The sequence below is a fragment of the Eschrichtius robustus genome, chromosome 2, assembly GCF_028021215.1.
Source record: "Eschrichtius robustus isolate mEscRob2 chromosome 2, mEscRob2.pri, whole genome shotgun sequence".
Classification (NCBI taxonomy): Eukaryota; Metazoa; Chordata; class Mammalia; order Artiodactyla; family Eschrichtiidae; genus Eschrichtius; species Eschrichtius robustus.
The window spans coordinates 112,369,589-112,387,979 of record NC_090825.1 but is presented as its reverse complement, the minus strand read 5'-3'; the positions used below and the strand labels follow the sequence as shown (position 1 = coordinate 112,387,979).

The following is an 18,391-nucleotide window of genomic DNA, read 5'->3' as shown; positions in this document are numbered from 1 at the left end:
ATCTTTTGCTATGTTAACAAAGTGGCTTTTGGAAAGCACTTAGGTAACCTAAGGATGGGGGCTGGTTGTCAGAGGATTCAACCATATGATAAGAGGGTTAGATCTTCCAGTTCAATCCCCCCACCACTACCTCCAGGGAGGGAGAGGCGCTAGAGGTTGAATCAATCACCAAATGTCAGTGATTTATCAGTCATGACTATGTAATAAAGCCTCCATAAAAACCCAAAAGGATGGGGTCCTTTAGAGAGCTCTGGGATTGTGAATACATGGAGATTTGGGGAGAGTGAAGCTCTCAAAGAGAGCAAGGAATCTCCAGAAGCTCCATGCCCTTTCCCTTTCCCTATATCTTGCTCTATGCATCTTTTCTATTTTGCTGTTCTTGAGTTATATCCTTTTAAAATAAACCAGTAATCTAGTAATTAAAATGTTTCTCTGAGTTCTATAAGCCACTCTAGCCAATCATTTCAACCAAAGGAGGGATTCGTTGGAACATCCAATCTATAGCCAGTTGGTCAGAAGCACAGGTTAACAAACTGGACTTGCAACTGGCTTCTGAAATGGGGTGGTGTGGGGGGAAGGATGGGAGACGGTCTTGTGAGACTGAACCCATAACCTGTGAGATCTGATGCTAGCTCTACATAGACGATGTCAGAACTGAGTTAACTGCTTGGTAGTGTGGAGAAAAACAACCCACACATTGTAACTGGAAGCAGAATCATATAAGTAGTTAGTGGGGAAGGAATAAAAGATATCTTCTTAAATGAACTCAAATTTTCAAAAAACTTTTTTCGATAATTATTTGCCAATATCTACCAAAATTCTAAATGGGTACTTATTTCGACTCCAGTAATTCCATAACTAAGAATTTATCCTAGAATATCCTTGTAAAATATCCTCATAACAGTGTTTCTACTAACAAATCTCACAACTGGTATTTGCTCACACTGACAACTCAAAAAAAAAAAATTTATTCTATAGATACAATTAAGTGCCAAATTTATATGTGCAAAAAATAATTAAGCGTAACAAAAAAAATCAGAAATATCTTCAATGACAACCAGTAGGAAAATAACTAAATTGTGATGTTTACATTCTACTGAATACTGGGTAGAAGTTAAAAAGCATGAGACAGATCTACATAAACTAATATTATTAGATCTTCAAGACTTGCTGAAAACATGTATAATGTTATTTATGCTACTACACTGTACTATATATTTTCCATGGAGAGGTACATATGTATGTAAATGTATAGAAAAACTTAGCATTACCGCAATGTGGTTATAGTGACTACATAAGGACGGAGTGAAAGTGAAATAACACACACAAGCTTATGCAAGAGGACTTTAGCTTTATCAATAATGTTTTCATTTTTTACAATAAAAGGTATATATTTTGCTTGTGAAATAAAAACCAACTTTACAACAGTAATCAGGAAAAAAAGGAGGATGTAGTTCTGTACATACGAAAACAAAGTAAGCCAGATGTGATCCTCGCTGCTTTTATTTGAAGGCAAAAATATATTCCCATGCTTATTTATGCATGGGAAAACTTTTTCAAGGGTATATGAGAAACTCTGAGGTAGACTATACTGGCTTAAGTTTAATTTCTCATTTTATATCTTTTTGTACTGCACCTTTTTTTTTTGTAGCTTTACCAAGAGCATATTATTTCATGTAATATGAATTTAATGTAATTTATCATTAAAAGAGAGAGAAACCTAAGCAAATTAACCACAAAGATTTAGTAAATTAAGCACTCTAGAAAGAGGGCATAGGTTGGTTTCTATGTCCAAGCTCTTTATGCAAAGTTAGGTACATATAAAATAGCTTCTGTCCTGCCAAATAGAAAAAGTCTTAAAAGCACTTTTAGGATGTACATTCCCCTTAATTTAGAGCCAATATCTGCAGAAATAATCATTTCTGAGGTCCATCAATCTTGAATGAATGGGATACAACAAATGGGCCCTTTAAAACATAAATACTAAAAAACTATTAGAATTAACAAGCAAGTTCAACAAGGTTGCTGGATACAAGATCAGTATACAAAGAATTAATTATATTTATAGGAGAAAGAAATTTTAAAAATAATTCTATTTCCAATATAATGGAAAAAAATATTTAGGAATAAATTTAACAAAAGAAATGCAAAACTTACATTCTGAAAACTGCAAAATATTGTTGAAAAAATTAAAGAAGAGACATACCATATTTTTGGATGGGAAGACTTATTATTGTTAAGATGCCAATATTCCCCAAATTTACCTATTAAATACAATTCCTATCCAATACCAGCTGGCTTCTTTGCAGAAATTGACAAGATGAAATTAAAATTCATACAGAAATGCAAGGGACCCAGAATATCATAACAATCTTGGTAAGGAAGAGAAAAGTTGGGAGGACTCATACTTCCTAATTTCAAACTTATTACAAAGTCACAACAGTCAAGAAAGTTTGGTACTGGCATAAGATAGACAGATTAAAAGAATAAAATTCAGAATCCAGAAACAAACCCTCACATTTATGATCAACTAATTTTCAACAAGGGGCCATGGACACCAAGACAATTCAACAGGGAGAGAATAGTCTTTTTAACAAAAGGTGCTGGGACAAATGCATATCCAGATGCAAAAGAATGAAGTCAAACACCTTCCTCATCAGATACAAAAATTAACTAAAAATAAATCAAAGACTTAAATATAAGAATTGTAACTATAAAAGTCTTAGAAGACAACATATGTATAAATGTTCATGACCTTGGATTAAGCAGTGGTTTAATGCTACAATAAGATACCAAAAACACAAACAGAAGAAGTTGATAAATGGGACATCACCAAAATTAAAAACAATTGTGCCTTAAAGGGTACCATTAAGAAAGTGAAAAAGGCAACCCACAAAATGGAGAAAGAATATTGCAAATCATATATTTGATAGAGGCCTTGTATCTAAAAATATATAAAGAACACTTAAAACTCAATAATAGGGCTTCCCTGGTGGCGCAGTGGTTGAGAATCTGCCTGCCAATGCAGGGGAAATGGGTTCGAGCCCTGGTCTGGGAAGATCCCACATGCCGCAGAGCAACTGGGCCCACAACTACTGAGCCTGCGCGTCTGGAGCCTGTGCTCCTCAACAAGAGAGGCCACGACAGTGAGAGGCCTGCGCACCACGATGAAGAGTGGCCCCCGCTCACCACGACTAGAGAAAGCCCTCGCACAGAAATGAAGACCCAACACAGACAAAAATTAATTAGTTTAATAAATAAATAAATAAATTTATTTTTTTTAAAAAAACCTCAATAATAAAAAGACAAACAAATCAAGTTTTTAAATGGAAAAAGGATCTGAACAGACATTTCTCCAAAGAAGATAAATAAAACCAATAAGCACAAGAAAAGATGTTCAACCTCATTCATGAATAGGGAAATACAAATCAAAACCTCAACAAGATACCACATCACACCCACTAAGATGGCTAAAAAAAAAAAAAAAAAAAACACAGGACAATAACAAGTATTGAAAAGGATGTGAAGAAATCAGTACTTTCACTGTTAGTGGGAATGTAAAATGGTGCAACTTCTAGAAGACAGTCTGGCTGTTCCTCAAAAAGCTAAACATAGTTACCATATGACTCAAGTATATACCTTAGGTATAGACCTGAGAGAAATGAAAACAGGTCCAAAACCCTCTACACAAATGTTCATAGCAAGGGACATCCCTGGCGGTCCAGTGGTTAGGGCTCTGCGCTTCCACTGCAGGGGGCGTGGGTTCGACCCCTGCTTGGGGAACTAAGATCCCACATGCTACACAGCGTGGCCAAAATTAAAAAAAAAAAAAAAAAAAAAAAAAAAAAGTTCATAGCAATACTATTCATAATATCCAAAAAGTGGAAACAACCCAAATATTCATCAACTGATAAAAGGATAAACAAAATGAGGTATCTATACAATGGAATACTATGAGAAATAAAAACAAACGAAATATTTTTTTAAGGGGGGGGTAATGAAATACTGATATATGCTACAACATGGATGAACCTTGAAAACATTAAAGTGTAAGAAGCCAGTTACAGAGGACCTCATATTGTATGACTCCATTAATATGAAATACCCAGAACAGGCGAGTCCAGAGACAGAAAGCAGACTGGCAGTCGCCTAGGTGGGGGAATGAAAAGTGACTCCTAATCAGTACAGGGTAGCTTTTGGGAATGATGAAAGTGTTCTAAAATTGATCGTGGTAATATCGTGGTGAATATATTTAAAACCACTGAATTGTACATTTCAAATGGGTAAATTGTATGATATGTAAATTTTATCTCAATAAAGCTTCTATTAAAAAAAAGGAAACAGAATGCTATTGTGGAAACTGATCGGTTATGGGTGACACCAATATCTGTGCGCTGTTTGGAGACGTGGCAACCTCTTAAGTGTTTATCTGATACTTCATTTGACACGTCATTTGATCAACAGATTTTAACATCTATCCAGTGGACAGGTTTGTGGATCCTTATCTTTTGATACCTATTTTTTGCTACATATTTCACATAATCTTTCCACTGTAAAAAATTATTGCTTCACACCCTTTTACAGAGCCGTAATATTTTAAAATCTGAATAAAAGAGTAGAAACAGGTTGATAATGTGAAGAAATGAAATATCAAGAATTATAAAAAAAAAAAAAAAAAAAGAATTATAATTTCCCACTTTCATAAGAAAATAGTTGTCACATTTAGCAACCACAAAACATTTATCCTGAAAAACACATTGAACATACGCATTCTGAAACTGTGAGACTATTTGCAAAGCAACAGTGTGGCAAGGTATTAGTAGCAGGTGCAGAATGAGAAGAACACAAACTAAAAGATACCCTACTTCTGGTGATGGATGGTGGTGATGGCTGCACAACAATGAGAATGTACTTAATGCCACTCAAATGTATACTTAAAAATGGTAAAACGGTAAAAATTTTTTTTAATTTTTAATTTTTTGGCTGCACTGTGCAGCATGTGGGATCTTAGTTCCCCGACCAGGGATTGAACCTGCGCCCCCTGCGTCGGAAGCATGGAGTCTTAACCACTGGACCACCAGGGAAGTCCTGTAAAATGGTAAATTTTATGTTATGTCTGTTTTACCACAATTTTAAAAAATAGTTGTTAAAAAAAAAAGATCTTCCACTACTACTGTTCAATAAGTGGAATAAAAATCCATCAGTAATATGTTTTATTTTGTTTGGGGATGAGATGTTTTTTCACTGAGATACAATTCACATACAAAAACCCCCACACTTTTCAAGTGTACAATTCAGTGGTTTTTAGTATATTCAAAATAGTCCCTAGGGCTTCCCAGGTGGCGCAGTGGTTAAGAATCCGACAGCCAACGCAGGGGACGCGGATTCGAGCCCTGGTCTGGGAAGATCCCACATGCCGCGGAGCAACTAAGCCCATGTGCCACAGCTACTGAGCCTGTGCTCTAGAGCCTGCAAGCCACAACTACTGAAGCCCGCACACCTAGAGCCTGCGCTCCGCAACAAGAGAAGCCACCGCAATGAGAAGTCCGCTTGCTGCAACTAGAGAAAGCCCGCTTGCAGCAACGAAGACCCAACACAGCCAAAATAAATAAATTAATAAATAAATAAAATAATAAATTTTTAAAAATAGCAATTCCTATTAAAAAAAATAGTGCTTAGTTTTTCAATATGTATCTTCTCTATTCTTAATTGCATAGTCCATCAAAGTAAGTACAATACCTTAGAAGAACAAATCTTATGAGAAAAGACTAGGTAAAAATATGTGTATATTTATTCATATCAAAAGCAACATTTACGCCTTTGTAAGTGTAAAAAAAAAAAAAAGTGCCCCCACCTTTGGTACACCGAATCCTCATGACTGCCTCAAAGCCAATCTTCCGAGTGAGGTATCTCTGTAGTTCCTTCTGTAATTTCTGCACTTGCACTGGGTTGTGCTGATGGTGGTAAGAGGGATAATAATAGACACTACCTGCTGAATACCGAGAAATACAACCTGGAAGAGAACACATACTCCTTTTAAATTCTGCTATTAACTACTATTACTACACCAGAGTAACTACAAGCATTTGAATCAATCTTTCCTTAGCCTCCTAAGATATTGGCAAAAAAGAATTATTTCATCCCTTTAAATAGTAATATAGAAATTTCTCTATTATAAATATTCAGAGTAGAAGACTATAAAGTTTATTATAAACTAAACTAACTTCCCAAGGGAATAAGAATTCTTTCACTCTGTCCTCTCTTTAACATATCATCATAAAAATACCATTTTGACATTCACATGAGAAAAATAATCACTAGGAAGAACTTACCCAGAGAAGCCAAATCAGAATACTGTCCACTGAGAAGGAATAAGTCAACAGCTACCTGCTGACCAGAACAGTCCAAGGCTAATTTCTTATAGAAGTCAGTTGATGGTGTCAAGTGAATTTCCTATTCATAATTACGAAGAGAAAAAATTTTAAATCATTAAATTGTCATAAAATGTATACACCTATCCATATATACCAAGGGTTAACAATTATCCTTGGGCATTCTACAAAATCCTTTTGTGTTATTTCCTCTTTTTTCAGTATGAAACATGTCCTGCTTAAGAATTTACTATTTTGTTTTACTTTTAAAAAGAAATACATCTATTATACTAATTTTGATAATCTATTAAATGATTATTATTCTGGAAGCTTCTAAATTCATATGTAATACTTTTCATCTATCATAAGAGATGGGTACTATCGATATTTTCATTTTATAAATATAAGGAAAAAGAGGGGCAAAGAAATTATGTAACTATTTAAGCTCACACATCTAAAAAGCAGTGAGACTTAGGCAGACTTATTCCAAGACTGACACCCTAATCATTACAGTATATGGCCACACTATCATAATCTTTTGAGAAATACACATCTCAAACTAAGTTTACACACACAAGGTGCTCAAAAGCAATCCATGGCAGTCAATATACCAAACCATGACTACTTTTTATTCATCATCCAGGTTCTACTTTGTCCCTGGCAAGCATTCTCTTAGTCTGCCTGACTTTCTCATCAAAGGCAGGTGGCATTGCTATGGCCTGCTAAAGATCTATACATAAGGTATGGGTGAATCAGATAGAAAATAATGTAATAAAATAGAAATGTCTACATAAAAGAGGAGAAACGCTTTATCCATTTCCTTATATTCCCTCCTTTTCACAACTGAAAAATAAATTTGAAATAAGCTCTGTACTCAAAGGGACAAAGCACCAGCATAAATCTTATCATGCACTTGATGACTTTCTAACCTTAGCAGACGACCTTTGGTTGGGTTCCTCTCGTGGTTTCAGGGCTCCCACTCCAAGAGTTGGGAGCTGTGTTTGAAAAACAGACATTCGACCACCAGTTGGGGACATCAGCTTAAAGGCAGCCTGAAGGGCTGGACCCAAGGCACTCTGGGTCTCCAGGGTCTTGGTGAACATTTGCGGCAAAGTTTTCAGTAAATCTTGGACGAGCTTGTGAAATAAAGCAAGAAAACTCAAGAGTGTTACAATAAAAAAAATTTTTTTCACATTAAGTCACTGACTCATACAATAGACAAGACATTGAGTCATGATGATGGTCAGAGAATCTACAGACAGTACAGTAAACAATGAAGTTGGTCAAATGACAAGAAAGCCATTTTAAGTCAACATTATAAATTGGCAAGCAAGACAAATCAAAATTGGGGCCTTACAGTTCTTGCACATGCAGTAGTCCAGCAAGACTATAAGTCCAAATGTATCCAAAAGAACCATCAGTTTAGAGATTTTACATATTTAAATGCCATGAAATATGGCCTTCTCAATCACCTCTATACACTTTATTCTTTTCAGTTCCAAAGTGCGTTTAACTCTTCCCTATTGCAAAATCTAAGATAGCCAGTAAATTTGCCAACTAGTAATATTACTACAAAAGAAAAACAAAACAAAAAACAACTACCTATTCAGGTTAGGTTGTACAAATAAAGAGAGTTAATGGGAAAAAAATACTTCACACTATGGCGAAGTCACCGTTGCCAACAGCTGAGACCATAGACTTGCTAGTTAAAATGTTACCCCTACGGCATATATGCATGTACAGGGTAGACAACATCCCCCCTTCAGACACATTCTGTTCACCTCTCACTGTATTATGTCATGGCAATTTCCAGGCAGGTAATAAGAGTTTCTTCTGAACTGACCCCAATGACACTCTGTGAATCAGAAAAGCAAAGGGCACTGAAAGCAGCCTAAAGTGCTTCTATGTAGTGACCAGAAGCTTATCTCAGCAACCCTCCCAATTTCCCAAATGGCTGGCAAGGCAGGTTTCCTCCAGGTTTCTCTCATTTATGGAATAGGCTTATCTTCTACCCTACTACAAATGGATACATTAAACTTAAAAGCAATCAGTTCAAGGGCAAAATCAAAAGCTGTTCATCTGATGAATTTTAACTAACTGCAAATATAAAATGCTACACATCTTAGAAATGTCACAGAGAGAAGCAAAATTCTACTTAAAGTTCATTTTAAAAATATATTCCTTCAACATTTCAATTAAACATGTCAGATAGGAAAGTGTCCCTTACCTCTTTACTTTCATTTAAATTTACTAATAAGTTCTCTGGCATAGGTATAAAAACATCTGAAAGAACAAATAAATATTTCTCTTAAACAAAACTTAATTGTTAAAGATGTTCCAAATACATTAACAGTGATATAATTAACCACCCCCATACTTAGAGAAGAGCCACCTCCTCCATTTGTACAGCAATGTCTACGTATGTTCAGGGTCACCAAAAGAGCACTGATTTAGGCTTTTACTGCAGCTTATCTATTACCATGTAAAAGGTAAATAGCCTCCCAAATAGAAAATACTGACCCACAAGCACTCAGTAAGGGTTTGTACAAGTACTCTGCTTCTTAGGTTAAAGACAATTTAGAATCCTGCTTTAGAATTCTTGCTTAGCCCCAGAAGCCAGCCAACGAAACACTCTTGGCATTAAAAAAAAAAGTTGACTAAGATGACACACAAGAATTCTGCGTCTTGACATGGAAGTAATACAGCCCACCAACAGCTCTGTCATTCATAAAGCACATACTTTCTCATAAAGAAGGCCCCCATTCTACTTAAGGGACTACAAAGTCAAGTGAATCAGGAGGTATGCTAAATGGCCACATCAGAAGAGCTTCTCAGGATTCAAATTTGTTCTTTCTTAGGAATTAAATATCCTTTCTTAGAAGGAAGCAAACTGTGAAGGAAATGTGGGTGGTGATGCAGGATTATGAGGGGTCTCACTTTCTACATTTTTGTACTGTTTATTTATTATTAAAAAATTACAAAAATAAGGCTCATCATAATGTTCATGAAAAATAACACCAATAATTTGAAACATTAAATATTTACTTTAACTATCATATAAAAAATGTACTATTCTTTAGATTTCTTCCTTTTTCTTTAAAATTAAACAGATTTTAATAAAAGTTTTACGATATAATTCACATACCATAAAATTTACCCTTGCAGAAGGTACAATTCAGTGATTTTTTAATATATGCACAGGGTTGTACAGCTACCACCACTATCTAATTCTAGATCCTTTTCATCATCCCAAAAGGGAACCCCACACCAATTAACAGTCATTCCTCAATTCCCCGTCAACTCCCACAGCTCTAGGCAGCCACTTTCTGTCTCTGGATTGGCCTATTCTCGACATTTCATATTAATGGAGTCACACTATGAGGTCCTTTGTGACTGGCTTCTTACACTTAGCTTCATGTGTTCAAGGTTCATCCATGTTGTAGCATTTATCAGTACTTTATTCTTTTTTATGGCTGAGTAACAAAACATTTCATTGTATGGATATTCTACATTTTGTTTATGTTGGGTTGTTTCCACTTCTTGGCTGAGTTGCTACCAACATTCATGTACACATTTTTGTGTGGACATGTTCTGTATTGTTTTATTTTTAATAATTCATATTTAGCAATTTTTAAAAATTGAAGTGTAGTTGCTTTTACAGTATAGACATGTTTTTAATTTTCTTGAGCATATACCTATTAAGTAAAATTGCTGGTTATATGGTAACTCTATGTTTAACTTCCAGAGGAACTGACAAAATGATTTCCCTAATGGCGGCACCATTTTCCATTCCTACTACTAGTTAATGAGGGTTCCGATTTCTCCACATCCTTGCAAATACTTGTCACTGTCCTTTAAAAAAAGTTTTGCTATGTGACATCCAGCAAGGGATATTCCATTTATCAGCTCATGTATAAAATTGAGAGGCTGGACCATATCAGTAAATTCACAACTTGGCTCATCATCAGAATCACCTGTTCAGTGATTTTATTTTATGCCAAATAAGTACCTGGGTAAATAGATAAGGGAAATGAATGACTGACTGACTTGGCTGCTCTGTTGTGAGACCTGGAACAACCAAGACAGAAGGGGGCTCTATTCAACTATTTCATTTTAAAGTTGTACAGTCAATCCCCCTAATTCATAGATTTTATAGTTGCAAACTTGCCTACTTATGAAAATTTATTTGTAACCCCAAAACCAATACTCATGGAACCTTCCCACCTATTCAGATATGCTCAGAGCAGCAAAAACTTTTGGTTTTGAGAATTTTTTTTAACTGGCGTGATGTGTCATTTCACTGTGGTTTTTCATCTGCATTTCCCTGATAACTCATGATATGGAGCATCTTTTCAAGGGATTATAAGCCAACTGCATATACAGAATATTGAGTATGGTGTATTGAATAGAGACATGTCTATTCAAATCCTTTGCCCACTTTTTAATTAGGTTGCCTTTTTAATAAGTTGTAGAAGTTGTTTACATAATCTAGATATATATTTTGATCAGATACGTAACTTGCAAATATTTTCTCTCACTCTCTCATTCTTCACTTTCATGATGGCATCCTTTGAAACACAAAAGGTTTTAATCTTTTTTAATTTTTAAAAATTTTAATTTTTTTTAGTTTATTGAAGTATAGTTGATTTACAATGTTGTGCTAATTTCTGCTGTACAGCAAAGTGATTCAGTTATACATATACATATTCTTTTCCATTATGGTTTATCACAGGATATTGAATATAGTTCCCTGTGCTATACTGCAGGACCTTGCTGTTTATCCAAAAGTTTTTAATTGTTAGGAAGCCCAACTTATCTGTTTTTTCTTTTGGTGTTTGTGCTTTTGGTGTTGTACCTAAGAAATCACTGCCTAATTCAAGGTCACCAAGACTTACTTTTATGTTTTAACAGTTTTATAGTTTTAGTCTCATACTCAGATCTATGATCCATTTGGAGTTAATTTTTTAAACTGTGGTAAAATATACAAAATATACAAAATATACTTAATCTTTTTTTTTTTAGAAGATACTTTTAAATTTTTTTTTTATTTTTTTATTTTTTATTTATTTATGGCTGTGTTGGGTCTTCGTTTCTGTGCGAGGGCTTTCTCCGGTTGCGGCAAGTGGGGGCCACTCTTCATCATGGTGCGCGGGCCTCTCACTATCGTGGCCTCTCTTGTTGAGGAGCACAGGCTCCAGACGCGCAGGCTCAGTAATTGTGGCTCACGGGCCCAGTTGCTCCGCGGCATGTGGGATCTTCCCAGACCAGGGCTCGAACCCGTTTCCCCTGCATTGGCAGGCAGATTCTCAACCACTGCGCCACCAGGGAAGCTCCACCTTAATCATTTTTAAGTGTACAATTCAGTACTATTAAGTACATTCACAATGTTGTGTAACCATCATCATTATGTATTTTCAGAACCTTTTCATCATCCTAAACAGTACCCATTAAATAATTTCTCCCTTCCCCCAAGCTCCTGGTAATCTATAATCTACTTTCTAACCTATATCTCTATGAATTCACCCATTCCCGGTACCTCATATAAGCGGAATCATATAATCTTTGTCCTTTTGCGTCTGGTTTATTTCACTTAGTATTGATATAATGTTTTCAAGGTTCATTCATGTTGTAGCATGCATCAGAATTTCATTCTTAGGGATGAATAATATTCCATTATATGTATATACCACATTATTTAACCAATCATCTCTTGATGGATACTTAGGTTGTTTCCAACTTTTGGCTATTGTGAATAATGTTGCTATGAACACTGGTGTATGAGTATTTGTTTGAGTTTTTGCTTTCAACTCTTTTAGGTATATACTGGGAAGCAGAATTGGTAGCTCATAATGGTAATTCTATGTCTAACTTTTTGAGGAACTGCCAAATTGTTTTCCATAATACTGCACCATTCTACATTCCCACCAGCAATATACGACAGTTCCAATGTTTCCACATCCTTGCCAGCCCTTGTTATTTTCCATTTTTAAAAAAATAATAACCATTCTAATGGATGTGAAGTGGTATCTCGTGATTTTGATTTGCATTTCTCTAGTGACTAATGATGTTGAGCATTTTTTCATGTGTTTATTGACCATTTGTACATCTTTGGAGAATTGTCTATTCAAGTCCTTCGTCCATTTTTGAATTGTGTTTTTTTGTTGTTGCTGCTGAGTTGAGAAGCTCTTTATATTAATCCTTCATCATGTGTGATTTGCATATGCATATATTTTCTCCCATTCTGTGACTTCTTTTTACTCTCTTGACAGTTTTCTTTCATGTACAAAAGTATTTTAACAGTGATAACATCCAATTTATTTATTTTTTCTTTTGTTGCTTCTGCTTTTAGTGTCATATCCAAGAAATCACTGCCAAACCCAATGTCATTAAGATTTTCCCCTATGTTTCCTTCTAAGAGTTTTACAGTTTTAGTTCTTAAGTTTAGGTCTTTGATCCACTGAGTTAATTTTTTTTTATATGGTTTATGGTAAGGGTCTAACTTCATTCTTTTGCATGTTTGGTTTTCCCAGAACCATTTGTTGAAAAGACTGTCTTTTCCCCATTGAATGGTCTTGGCGTCCTTATCAAAAATCAACTGAACATATATGTGAGGGCTTATTTCTGGGCTCTCTATTCTGTTCAATTAATCTAGGTCTATCCTCAAATACTTCTTGAATGAGCTTTAACATTAACTTGTTTTTTGTTGACTTGTTCAGAACTCACTTTACCTCCATAATTCTGTTTCCTCTTCTATAAAATGAGAGATTTGACTGAGGGACTCTTACAATTCCAAAAATCTTATGATTTTATACTCAAGGTTTTCCTCAGTATAGTAGAATCATACCATATGCTGCTAGTCTGTTGAACAGTCATGAAATATTTCTAAAACTAAAAACTCCTCAGGCAGTTCAATAATTTTAAGTATATAATATATACCTTCAATATCTGAAACTATTAGCATCTGAGGTTGAGATAGACCTTCTTGAAGGCTGTAGAAGTGGATTGTACTATCAAATGTTATGAAGCCAATTTTTGTCCTAGTGTTGCCAGGAAGCCTAAAAACAAATTCAGAAGAGTATTTTATAGTTTTCCCATATACATATATACCTAAAATATCTGCAAAGAGTTAAATACAAATATCTACTTCTGTGTTATGAAAACTGCCCCAACATAAATGTTTTTAACCCGTGCAATGTTTAATCACCATGAAAACATACACTACTCAAAAGAAAACACTATATATAAGTCAAATAATCAACAAAACCCAGCAATAATACAGCAATCCAAAACTCATTACACCTATATAAAGTTATATCAATCACTTAGGAAATGATATATAAAAAATACTGGAAAGTATATACAAAAGTTTGAGGATGATTTTAATTTATAAAAAATACTTCAAAAAAATTACCATACACCAACTCTAAAATGTAATATAAATTTATGAACTGCATATCTTTAAAACAAAAATTGCCCAAACCTCTTTTCAATTATTGTTTAATGCATTCATTTAAGAAGATCAACAAAAAGATCTGTTTTTGAAGAACTTAAATATGTAGACCATAGTTTCATAAGGGGAAAGACAAACTAGCTTTCATTTTTGTTGTTCATGTTTGGGTGAGTCAGTGAACTCTCTCATCAACAGACAATCCCCATACATAACCTACAACATTAAAAATACAAATGCTGATAAGAACAAGAATGCCTTTTGCCAAGGTGAGGGAGTTAGTCCACTTCTGATGAGATTTGGTCCTACACATTCTTCCTTACACACAAGAGCACAATAGTATTTCATTACACTGAAAGGTCACACTGGCTTTTACGTGTTACACTAAGTATCTAAGAACCACTTAAAGTACAGTTATTTTAAGAGGCTTAAGAGATATGACCAGCAAATGCAATGTGTAGATACTGTTTAGATTCTTATTTCAACAAACCCACAGTAAAAAGACATTCTGGAGACAACCAGGAACAAAAATTGAACTGGGTATTATATCACATTATGGAATTATTACTAATTTTGTTTGATGTGATTCTCATATTTTAGTTAGGGTTAAAAATAATTCCAAGTATTTCTAGGTAAATGATATACTGACTGAGATTTGTATTAAAATACTCTAGGGAAAAAAGGGGGAAGGGAAGGGTTAGATGAGGCAAGAACAGCTGAATGCTAAAAATATTGAAGTTGAAGGCTGGGTACCTGGAACTTCATTACATTCTTTCTATTTACTACATATTTGAAATTTTTCCATAATAAAAAGTTAAAATAAATTAATGTTTCTCAGAGAAAGTGAGGCCTAAAGTTATGTACTGATTTAAGTGGACTTTTAGAACATAATTACATAACTTTTAAAATATAGTTTGAAACTACTTATTCACTTTACAAACACCGTTAGTTTATGATTTAACCTGAATTAAGATACTTACAAATCCAGATTGTCTAACAAACTCTGGCAAACTGAATTCAAGTATCCAGTTTCAACTGCATTGTGAGACACATCAAATACAAAAAGGTACACTGGAGGTTGAGGTGGTCGTAACTGAAGGAGAAAAAGGATCTCATTAAATACAATTAACAGAATTAATTTTAAACTTACCATTTGTCGTGTCTATATATAGCAAAACAATAAAATAAGCATTATTTACAGATTAAGTGGAGACCACAATAAATAATAATACATTAAGAAAATAATATAGAAAGAAGTTTTTTTCAGATGCATACTTAGAAAAAGGACAATGAGGATATGATTATCATAGGTCAGAAGAGTATCTTTTCTAGGACAGGAAGAGGAAGAAATGTGATCAGAAAGGCATTTATGAGTATCGGCAATGTTCAATTTCTTGATCTGTGTGGTGCAACAGTGGTGCTATGATTATTTGGTAACCTATATATTTATGTTTCATAGGCTTTTCCATATGTACATTATATTTCACAATTTAGGGAAATGTACAGCTCTGAAAATGACAAATCAAGTTAGCCTGAGCTGGTTATTTAACCAACACATTTCAGCCAAGTTCCAGAAAAATGTACAAGTATATTTTAAACTTCCAAGTTCAAAGATTTGTTTTCAATTCAATAAAAAGCCAGGGGGGGTGGGGAGGCAGGTACGAATTGGGAGATTGGGATTGACATATATACACTACTGTGCATAAAATAGATAACTAATGAGCACCTGCTGTTTAGCACAGGGAACCCTACTCAGTGATCTGTGGTGACCTAAATGGGAAGGAAATCTAAAAAAGAGGGGATATACATATACGTATAACTGATTCACTTTGCTGTACAGCAGAAACTAACACAACATTGTAAAACAACTATATTCCAATAAAAATTAATTTAAAAAAAAAAGCTCAAGGTCATGAAAGACAAGGAAAAGCTAAGGAACTGCCACAGATGGGAGGAGACTAAAGGAACAGAAACTAAATGCAACGTGGATTGAACCCTGGGACAGGGAAAGGACGTTAAGTGGAAAAACTAGTGAAATCCAAGTAAAGTCCGTAGTTTCATTCATAGTGTTGTGCTAGTGTTCATTTAAGCTTGATGATTGCCCTAGAACTACGTAAAATGTTTACATTAGGGGTAGCTGGGTGAACTCTTTGTGCTATTTTTGAAACCCTTCTATAAATCTAAAATTATCTCAAAATAAAAAGTATTTTGTTTTCAATAAAAATAATAATAAAATAAAAAGCACCAAATAACCACAATCAGAACTCCACGTGTAGTATACTAACTTTTATATTTTTTTGTACATATCACTTGCAAAATCCATAGAACCTGTTGCCCAAGAGGTAAGTCAGGAAGGAAGAAAACCTCTTGCTATAGGCAAATTTCCAAATTTAAAGGAAGCCATTTTTACAAAACCTGGGAGTTAAAGAAACCCAGGAAGGCCAATTCAAAAGAACAAATGCTTCTGATTTTTTGGTTTTAATTCAACAGAGGGACAGCTACACTACAGAAAGCGATCACCAGCCATTTAAGTGTCACAAAAATGTTTTCTACACTGAAATTTCTATGTGATGAAAAGAGACTGAATCGTTGTAATATCTATACTAAAATGTCCCCAATTGACCAGATAGAGACTATCCCACAAAAATATACTAAAATAAAATATTAAAAGTTGGTATTAAATCTTATCTACATATTCCCTTTCCTTAGAGGCAATTATTGCATGGGGAAAGAGAAATCAAGTCAAAAGTCCTAAATTTTTATGAGACCTCTAGCACCTGCTAAAGAAGATCTGGAAAGTCACCTAACTAAATTTGTTTCACATCCGTAAAACAGGATTAACAGCTTAATTAAGAGTTATTTGTGATGATCAAAAATATATGTGCTTTATAAAATGCATAGTGCTAGTTAAACATTAGGCATAATTATTATCTTTTCAAATGCAAGACCTCAGATATTCACACAAGTGTATAAAAGTAGTTGCAAAGAGGATGTGCATCACATCATTATTTGTAACAGAAAAAAACTGGAAGTGACCTAAAAGTAAGTATGATCCCAATATTATATTGCAAGTTTCTGGATGGATGCCCAAGAAACGTAAGTGGAACTTTACATACACTTTTACTTTTCAAACTTACCCTTATATACAAATTAACTACTTTTATAATGAACAAGGATAACTTTTATAAATTAAAAATATAAAATTTTGGTTAAAGGACTTTATATTTTATTTAAAACCAGGTATAATGAAATATTTGTGCTACATAAAAAATGAAAGTTTACCATGTATTCTGAAGGAGCCATAAACTCAATAGTAGCATTTTGAACTTCAGGTCTTCTGTGAGGTTCTCCATAGACTCTGGTCAAAGGGTTGTACATGAATTCTTCAGGAACTATGTGAGTTAACAATATATAATGTTAAAACTGAAAGGATTAAGTTTAATATAGCTTGTATTTGGCTGTTTTCTTAATTTAGGAATTTATAAATAATTCAATATAGACTAAATATTAAGGGCTAAATACACTTTGTTTTTGAGTCCCATTCAATTCCCCTCCACACTGAATGGCACTAAGTATGTTTTGCTTTTACAACCACAAGCACTATGATTTTTCTTTCCCTATCTTCTAATACCCTTTTTTCTCTTAATTCTTGGAAAGCTGCTTTCCTAAAGTAGTTTGAAAGGATAATAAAAATTCATTAAATGCCAATTATTTTCTTAAATGCAAGACTAAACTTTGTCTTAAATTTCACAGTGGTACATGGATAATAACATTTGACATATGAAATGTACAGACTCTGGTTGCCCCTAGAAAGCTACAGTAAAATACTTCAAAGGTTAAAGCCTAAGGGTATGGTGAGTTTCAATAGTTATAAGACCTCTATGGAATATCGGTTGCCTACTGCCTATAAAACACTAGTGCTCAAAGAGTATTTTCTAAATTAACACATTTTTGACCAGAGACATATTATGGCCACAGGCGTTAGTTTCTGCAAAAATCCCCCCGTCAATAATGTGTTAATTATCATTGCATCTGTCTTCCCAGTAACTGTTTAAAAATTAAAATTCCTATATATGCTAAAGGGTAAGCCATAGTTCATGAAATGGTCTGGGCTGCACACAAAAGTGACTTCAATCCTTATTATAATTTAATTTCATATATTGAAGCATATATACATAAGATTTTAAAGGTGTACTAAACACTATAAATACATATATTTTCTGCATTACAGAGTAAAAAGAATGCTCTTTTTCTACCCTCACTTCTTCTACTCTAAAAACACAAACAATAAAAATGGTTTTAAAAAATCTCTCAAGTTCCTCTATTTCCCAATGCTTAATGAAATTTCCTTCTAAACAGAGACCAAATTTTCAATGTGGGTAACGGCATGCCCTTTTTTTCTTCTCTAATCCTAACAGAATGTTGTTGGTTAGATGATATTCCTCAAATATAAATTGTGAAACAGTTACTGAAGAAGATCTCCTCCTCATCAGTTACTAAAAAAACTACATTCAACTAACCTTCTAGCACTGCCCACCTCCCTTCATACAGCAGTGAATGAAGCTAATGGCAG

The 18,391-nt window shown here is 34.2% G+C and overlaps 1 protein-coding gene across 1 annotated transcript in view; it reads right to left on the bottom strand.

Annotated features, from left to right (window-relative positions):
* The window catches only part of SEC24A (SEC24 homolog A, COPII coat complex component), a 60,563-nt gene that overhangs the window by 16,556 nt on the left and 25,616 nt on the right, over positions 1–18,391 (bottom strand). Inside the window, exons 9-15 of the mRNA XM_068535914.1 lie at positions 17,101–17,210; positions 14,799–14,911; positions 13,308–13,426; positions 8,599–8,654; positions 7,301–7,507; positions 6,333–6,453; positions 5,855–6,013 (exon numbers count right to left, since the gene is read on the bottom strand). Of these exons, the coding sequence (XP_068392015.1) occupies positions 5,855–6,013; positions 6,333–6,453; positions 7,301–7,507; positions 8,599–8,654; positions 13,308–13,426; positions 14,799–14,911; positions 17,101–17,210 (885 nt within the window). The remainder of the gene's footprint in view (positions 1–5,854; positions 6,014–6,332; positions 6,454–7,300; positions 7,508–8,598; positions 8,655–13,307; positions 13,427–14,798; positions 14,912–17,100; positions 17,211–18,391) is intronic.